This window comes from Cucumis melo, chromosome 5 (genome assembly GCF_025177605.1).
Source record: "Cucumis melo cultivar AY chromosome 5, USDA_Cmelo_AY_1.0, whole genome shotgun sequence".
NCBI lineage: Eukaryota > Viridiplantae > Streptophyta > Magnoliopsida > Cucurbitales > Cucurbitaceae > Cucumis > Cucumis melo.
In genome coordinates this window covers 4,155,230-4,163,708 of record NC_066861.1, presented here as the reverse complement: position 1 = coordinate 4,163,708, position 8,479 = coordinate 4,155,230, and the positions used below count along the sequence as shown (strand labels likewise).

The 8,479-nt window shown below is 33.6% G+C and overlaps 1 protein-coding gene across 2 annotated transcripts; it reads right to left on the bottom strand.

The window, feature by feature from the left end:
- Positions 1 to 2,387: 2,387 nt before the first annotated feature.
- LOC103491243 (type I inositol polyphosphate 5-phosphatase 4-like) lies at positions 2,388 to 6,979 on the bottom strand. 2 transcript variants are annotated; one of them, XM_008451115.3, is made up of 13 exons: positions 6,416 to 6,979; positions 6,242 to 6,326; positions 5,990 to 6,055; positions 5,831 to 5,900; positions 5,629 to 5,733; positions 4,915 to 5,524; positions 4,630 to 4,823; positions 4,436 to 4,544; positions 4,147 to 4,295; positions 3,748 to 4,040; positions 3,180 to 3,253; positions 2,995 to 3,075; positions 2,388 to 2,677 (listed from the first exon to the last, which is right to left on the bottom strand). In XM_008451115.3, exons 1-10 carry the CDS (start codon positions 6,443 to 6,445, stop codon positions 3,824 to 3,826), a joined length of 1,635 nt encoding a protein of 544 aa, XP_008449337.1. In that variant the 5' UTR covers positions 6,446 to 6,979; the 3' UTR covers positions 2,388 to 2,677; positions 2,995 to 3,075; positions 3,180 to 3,253; positions 3,748 to 3,823. The 2 variants fall into 2 exon arrangements, with proteins under 2 accessions (XP_008449337.1, XP_016900709.1); XM_017045220.2 differs by having other exon boundaries at positions 2,388 to 2,672.
- Between the last annotated feature and the right edge of the window lie 1,500 nt (positions 6,980 to 8,479).

The following is an 8,479-nucleotide window of genomic DNA, read 5'->3' as shown; positions in this document are numbered from 1 at the left end:
AAAAGCTTAATTAAATGCAAATTACTGTACAATTATATGAGAGAATATTTGCTTATTCAGTTGGATAATTAAAGTCTCATAATATTATTGTTATTGCATGCAAAGCTGAAAAAGTTGTAATGTTCTGACTCCAGGCAAATGACATATTTTATAATTAATTAAGTTGTAGCAACAACCTTCAATTTACAGGTATACTCTTTGAACAGCTTATGAAAGTCAGAAGTTACATATAAATATATGGTGAGCTATTTAATGCATTTTTAGGCCCCACACTTGAAGTAAATGTGTGTATATTATTTTCTTGAAATATAAAGTTTGTAGAAATGGTTAGTCAAAGTCCCCTTTTGGCTTTTACTACTCTCTCTTTATGAGACTGCATGCTGCAGGTAAATCTTACAAGTTTAATTGGGTTAAGAAATCAAAATAAAAAACACAAAGCAATAGAGGAGTATTAGTCAAAGTCGTTGAATTATAAAACATCGATAGCTCTAGGGTGTGAGATCAGTGTAATGCCCCCAGGCTAAGATTCAGACCAGGATTTAGAATCCAAATTCAACCTTTGATGTCCTTAGCATTTTCAATGCAAACCTGCAAACCGGCCACATTATCTTTATTTATCTTAAACTACTTATAAGAGAGAAGACTATTATCTTCATAAATCAACACGAGAGTCCTTTTAGCAAACTTTGTTTTCTCACTCACAAATATCTTAGGAAAATTTCTAGGAGGCCACCCAAATAGGATTGTTTCAAGTTAGACATACCTAAGTTCAAAATTCCTATAATTAAGATACCGAAACCAAAGATGTATCTTGTAAATATAGGTATAGTAATTAACTTTCAATTCTTTTAATCATATTTTCAAGATCTATCTCATTCGAATTTGATCTCAACTCGTTCATGTCTCTCCTTTAAACTCGGAGCATTATAGAGAGTTTATATAGCTCACTTATCTAAACACTCTAATTAAAATCGTAAATAACATAAATATGATAAATATAAATTCAAAGATAAATGTAATCAAGATCATTATTCACAACCCTATAACTTTTTCAAGTAGTTCTAAATACGAGGGGGAAAAACCTTAAAAGAACAGCATTTAATCAAGTGGTCCTTTAGTGAAAAAAAAAATACATAGAATAGCTTCCCAACTGCTTATTGTTTTTCTGATGTTTCATTTTTCTTCTATGATAATAACGTGGATAATAACGTGGAGAGAACTCACATTAAATATGCTATCTTTATAAGAAAATAGAGAGAAAAAGAAAGGTCCTTTTGAAATGATCACTGATAATGGTACCATGGAGGTAGTAAATGTGAGAATAAGATTAGACAGAGGAAGAAGAAATGCAGTGGGGTCACGCTACTTATGGCTTTTTGGCCAACACAAACCATTTAAGATTGAGCTCTCTCACCTTTCAAAAGGGTAACTTTCTTAGGCTGTTTTGGTGAAAAACAGATTGGAAGAAGCCAGGTTTTATTTGTTTATTTATGTTGTTACTGCAGTGAGAGTTTTTAATGTTCCTCAACTAAATAGCAGTGGCAGTTGTGACCAATTAGGGACCTGCCGTTGTCTTAAAAATCTGTTGTTGGATTTACGATTCTTTTCTTCTTTTTTTAAATACAGGGGGAAAACAACGAAAACCAACCTAATCCAGAATAACTTCCTTAGATACAACAAAGGAAACGCACCCGGCCAAACAAGAGGTCTATTGAACAACCGCTTCTTCCAAACTAAAAGAAAAATTTGTTAATATTATATTAAATTTGTATTCATTCATCAACTTAAACTTTTAGATCAATCGGTGATTTAAGATGATATCGAAGCAGATTATTTCAAAATGTCTTAGATTTAAACTCCTACATGGTTATTCCTCCAAAATTTAATATTGATTGCCACTTGTTTGACCCTTTTCATATTTCAAGCCCACCAAAGAAAGGAGGTATTAGATATTAATATTATATATATCTAACAAGAATCACCGACGAGAGTATACACAAAATCCCCATGAGTACTCGCTGCTCATGCAAGACAATGGGCTGCACCGTTGCAAAATTTTCATGAATTTTCTTCTTCAAAATAGTAGTTTTTAATGAAGGTTGAGTTTAAACTCCTTCCAAATACATGTGAAAGGAAGGAATCTAATAATTCATGTGGTACTAAGATATTGGTTTTTAGATGAAAGTAGGGTTCTTTCTTTTACTTTTTTGCTCATGTACTGAATGCTCCATGAATTCTCAACCTTACATGCCTCAACTAGTTTGAAACTCCATAATTTGAAAGCAAAAGCAGTTTGAATTTAGCATGAAAAAGTGAAAGTTCAGCAATCCTAGCCATTTGCTATGCCTAGTAAAAGAAATGAAAAGTGTGAGACAAAATATCAGTAATTCTCAGCAAAAAACCAAGACCCACATGAACGGATCTATTGCCCTTTTTTTATTCCCCACTTGCAATTGAAATTTGATGTCATATGTACAAATTCCTTTTTCTATTCTGCAGAACAATAGAATATTTAAATGACAAAATAAAACAGGAAAAAAGCGGGCTAATTTTGTGAAGCCAATCCTTTCCTTCCCTCAAAGAAAAAAGGGTCTCATTTATTTATTTCCTTTCATTTCAAAGGGACTGCAAATGATTTAGACATGGAGGACTTGTCCCCTCTCCCCCTTCATCTGTCCTGAATATATGCACATGAAAGGAACAAAAGGAAAAAGATTAGAGAAAAGTACACCTCCAAATGAAGATAGTGATCAAATGAAAGAAAATAAAGTTAAAAAAGCTACATATTTTTTTTTTAAAAAAGCAGTAGTTTTACAAAGCCACCGACTCGAGCATACGATACAATCAACTTACCAACAACTCATTTATGGCATTCGAGCAGTTGTCATCAAAGAGATGATATTACTGGATTTAAGGTAGGGTTGGGAACACAACCAAACAAGTTGACAAAGCATCGGAACATTTAAGGATTGATGATTAAACCATTTCTCTTACCTTTGCTACCGATATCGCGTTTGGCCAATCAGAAAGAACTGTTGATAAAAAGCAGGTCGAGGAGATCAACTTGAGTTTTGTCTGAAATATGGATTAACAAAATGCAATGAGGAAACGGGGAAGAAACCGACATGGGTTTGTAAAGGATGTTGAGCCACAACAATAAAATGAGAATGAATGTTCACCTTCTTTTTTCGGATTTTAGGAATAAGAAACCTTCATAGCTATGTAGAACAAGGAGCTTTTTTGCAGTGCCCACCTGCAGAATGTGGACCAAAGCAAACAGATGAGAAGAAGATTAGTTCAAAAGATCTCATAACTAAAACTTTAATGAGAAACATGGCTAGAAAATGGGCATAGCCGCATATCCAAACTACACATTCTATTATAAAAAGTCAATGGCACCAAGCCTGTACATTAGTTGTCGAACATGCAAGGCTTTCTATTTATCTCATAAAACAGACCGGTGGTCACCGTGGTCTGTGATATTCATCATCTGTTATTAGACTGTTTAGATCATAAAGGATAATAAACTAGGTCCTTGTCATCACTCATCATTTCTTTCTAGCAGACAAATCAATAAGATATTCTAGTAAACTTTATGATCTCATCCTTTTGATTTGATGAAACAGAGGTTTGAAATCCCAAGGCAATTGTATTTTGTAGACAAACATTTCCCAAGGATAATGTATGAACATAAACTTTGGTGTATGCTACAAATGTAATGTAAGTTAGAGGTTTTCAGACATAAACCTTATAGCAAAGCTTTGGATCATTTGGTAAACTTCCTTTTCTTTTGAAATTTCGTGGGAAGATTCGCCGTAAGAAATTACGTCCTGAATAACCATTCATGTTTTGGCAATAGCTCTTCAGCTTCAATCTTTGAACTGGAATAACTCAGACCCTTCTTAATCCAATTAGGGGTTGGGGACTCAACTTCAGCCAAAAATACACTGCAAACTGGTCTATGGTCTGAGAATCTCGATTCACCACGAACATAAGACAATTGAGTAAGACCCCTACCGTACCACAATATTCGATCACACCTTCAATTAAAAAGCAATAATCATAAGTGATGCAATCAAGGGAAATGCTAATAAATAATACTCTGCTATTACATAGCAATTGCTCCTACAGGGATAGAGAAATTACCAAGCAGGAGTCCTTCGCTTTTCTTTCGGATACCGGGCATCTCCCGAGTATCTATCTGAATTATAAGAATATTTGTAAGTTGGAGGGAAGCAAATTTTCCCTTCTTTCCACCCTTCAAAAACGCGCCTACATCTTCGTTCTATCCTCAGCTGATAATAATAACATGAACCACCGTGTTCTCAGTTTCATTAGCTCTTAGATAAAACTACTCTAAGTAATTGTTGAACTTTGAGAGAGTAACAACCAACAGATATATGCTAATTTACAGTGTTAGTTAATATGAACTTGCCTGGTCATTCTCCAACAGTGCTCTCCAGTTATGCATCTCGACGAGAGCTTTAGCAGATCGGTAAGACAAGGAAATCCTATAATTCAAATCGCCCAGCCAGATAACCCGACTGAACCAAGAAGGTCATCGTTGAAGTTTGATTCAATAGTACAGAGAAACAGAAAAGCTTTGTAGTATATGAAGGATAATCTTACTCGTGCTCTAGAACAGTTTGAGGGGAGTGCTCATCTTCCATGCCATTAACTCTAGGGAACCTAGTTTTCCTCAGAATCTCCATAACATCAGCATTCCTCCTAAGCTCATCGCCCTCCTTCTGCCCCGACGATAAGTGGCTACAAATGAAGCAGAAGCTTGTTTGGTGCATTGACATACTGATTGAGATTGCTCCCTACAACACCAAAGATAAATGATGTACTTTTAACAAGTTCACAAGAGGTTCTTCAATCTGAAAAAAGTAGAAAATTAAAGATTAGTCCTACCTTATTTCCAAGATAACCCATCAATCCTCTGCCTACACAAGACACTTTCAAATTGCGTATGTCGTCTCTCATATCGCTCTTCACCCACACAGTAAGAAATATACCAACCATTTGTTTACTGGCAACTAAACAATACCTCGATCGTTCAAGTTGCCTATCTCCATCGTCTATGGAGAAGGAACCACAGCGGGAAATAGGCGAATAGTGGGAGACAAATGGCGAATCCCCTGGTCCATTTTCTTCATCAGATGAACCCCACCTGCAAGCAGGGTCATAATCACTTGGTCTATGCCCAAACATAACCTGATCAAAATCGCTAAATCGTCGATCAAATTGAGCCTTTTGTGTTGCAATGTTATTCATTCGCATACTTCTATTAGTAGACTGAAATGATCGTCGATGGAAATACGACAAAGCCTTGTGCTTTGTGGATCCATCAAAATCCGTATCCATATTGGTGAAAGAATCAGGGAATGGTGAAGATGATTGATAACCATTGCCAGGGAGAGCATTAAGAGTCTTTCTAATAAGAGCAAGCCATTTCTTAGCTGGGCCATTGTCTTCTGTTCCCAACACATTGCCAGCATTCAGAGGAACAATCTCCTGAAAACTGGGAACCAAAACAAACAAACAAACAAACGAAAAATCTTTTAAATCATTCATACAAACTTCAAGTCTAAGAAAAAGAATTTGATTCCGAGCAGTAGGACGCACCCAAGAACGTATACATCTGCAGGAGTTGAGCTCGGAAGCCAATCATCAAGACTTAAATGATTTGGAGGAGATTTTCCAGCAACATTCCAAGTAGCTACAAAGATTCTATTCATTTAAACAGAAAGAAGAGAGACAAAGGAAGAATTAAAGACATAGTCCAAAGAATTCATGGCCTGGAAACAACAAAGTAGAGCTTACATACCTGTAATTGTTCACATCATTGGTCTGTGGAGAGTCAAATTCAAAATTATAATTCCTCTTGCTTGATCCCTCTGGAAATTTATCACATAAATTAAAAAAGGAAGGGAAAAAAAAGTAAACTTTATTTGAAATAATGATGGATGAGGTCTTGATTCTAAACCGGTTTGGCTTTTCTTGACGGCGCATGACTCCTCTGGATAGCTGCTCCCCCAGTTTTCATGTCCACCTGAAAAGGAATACAATAAAGTTTTCTTCAAAAAAAAAACTCCATTACTGTTCATTCATCGACCCTCATTTTCAAATATCAACAAGATGAGAAGATTCATTAGAAAAGGAGTTGCGGTTCAATGGATCTTAAGCAAACCCCAGTTCAATTAACAAAAATGATCTTTCAAAAAGATGAATTCCCCACCGTAAATGCTATCGTCAGCTTCAAAATCTTCTGATTTGCTCTTGATATTAAGCCACTTCTTGAATAATGTCTTGGTCCATGAAAGCTTGAAGGGAAAAAAGAGAAGATAAAAAAGTTCAATAATTACAAACAAAACCCAGAAAAAAATAGAGACAGAGAGAATTCAAAAGAAACCTTGCTTTTCTTAGAATTTCCATCTCTCATTGCTTCCACTGATTCATGAAACTATTTCTTAAGCTCTTAAGAAACGAAATCAAACAAAAAAAAAGAAAGAAAGAAAGAAAAAACAAGAATTGAAACAAAGCCGAAATGGCAGCATTCAATTCATGGTTTGTTTAAAAGTTCCCTCAATTCAAAGAATCAAAAAGTAACAAAGAATCCCAATCCCCTGTTTTCATTAACAGAGGAAGAGAAAAACAAACGGAAAGAAGAAGGAAAATCCCAGTGTAGAGTGAAATGTAGTGTATTTCACTTTCACATCCTAATTAAGAAGTAAAGAACAGAATGAGAAAGAGTTTGAAATACTATTTGTATTTGAAAAGAAACTCTATTGTTTTTTTCTTTGTTCTTCTCTCTCTTTGTTGTGAGTTTGTGTAGAGAATTTGTGGGTATTTCGAGAAAGCAAAATAAGCCCAAAATCCAAGAAGGAAGAAAGAGCATTTGTTGTTTGTAATTGGTGACCCACTAAAAACTAACAGTGAATAGAAACCCCCCTTTGCTTTTTCTTCTTCACTCTAGAATGAATGGTCAGTAAAGTTAGGTTTGAACTTTGATGTAGGAAAAAATTATCAAAAAAGAAAATGAAAAAACAGAGTACGGAGTACTGTCCATAATGAAAAACAAAACAGAGCGAAAGAAGAAGAAAATTGAAATTGATTTGGTTAATTAAGGGATGTAAATATGAGATTAAGGAAATAGGTGTGGAGAGAAATTGACATTAATGAATTTCTTCCATATTCATCTTTTGACTGAAATGAGAAAACTTGGGTTTCCTCATGTCAGCCTTTTCCCCTCTCCTTCTCACCTATTCTCCATTATTTTCTCAAACTATAAATTATTGTCTCTTCATTTCTTTTCCATATATGTCTATATAATTAGGAAGTTTGTTTTTTAATGGCCATTGAACATTTTTTTTAAATATGTCAAAAAAAAAATTTATTTTCTATTAGTAATAAATTTTGATACATTATTGAATCCTTAATTGAATTATTTCTACGTTGCTTTGGTTTTCTATTTTGGTCCAATTGGACATTTTCTTTTTTATTTTTCTTTTCCACTTTTTAAATTTTATTTTGGGTTTTGTTTTGAATTGGGAAACTTTATACCAAATTAAAAATTAGTAATATTTCTTATTTAAAGATCATAGATCGGGAGTTTATGTTTCTTTTCTTTTGAAATAGTAATGCTTAATTTTTTTCTCAATAAATTACTATAAAAAATATTTACAAAATATAACAAATTTTTTAATTTGATATAAACGGTTAGATATTAGTATCTATCAATGTCATTAAAAGGTTGTTTGAGGTTCTGAGAGAGGATACATGAAGTTCATACACGTCGGAAGAGTTCATATGTTTGTATTTGGGGCCTAGAGTTGTTTTGTTTGAATTCATATGTCTATGTTTGGAATGTCCAGTTAAATTTATATGTTGAAATATTTTGTGTATTTTTTTTAATTTTAATTTTTTTTAATTGTTTTGAATTTTCTTTATTAATAATTCTACACTTTTTTGTTTGAATAAAATATAGATGACATTATTTTCCATGTTTTTTTTCTTTTTCTTTTCTTTTTGATAGTAACAATTAACGTAGATGATAAAACGTAAAACAATAGAGAAGAAAAAAAAAATTATTTCTAATTTTTCTCTATGAATTTCATCATCTTCTTTTTCTTTTTATTGTTGTTTTGTATTTTTGCTCTATCATAATTTCTTTTAATTGAATCTTTCCCATCATCTTAGTTGTCAATAAAATTGTTCGTATGAGGTTTTCAGAGAAACGTCTCTCATGGAGTTGAACTTGCGTAAATGTAGGTTTGATGTGAATGTAGTTCAATCTCTAGAATTTTCTTTTCTGCTTCTCTGATTCTCTTTCGGTTGAATGCGTATTTTTGATGTAGTTCAACTTGAGGGACCTAAAGAATCTTATGATGGTTGTAAGAATTGTCTCTAAGCTCTGTGAAGTTTGAAATTTTTTGAACTCTTCAAATGAAGAGAACTTTATTTGTATAGTTCTTTT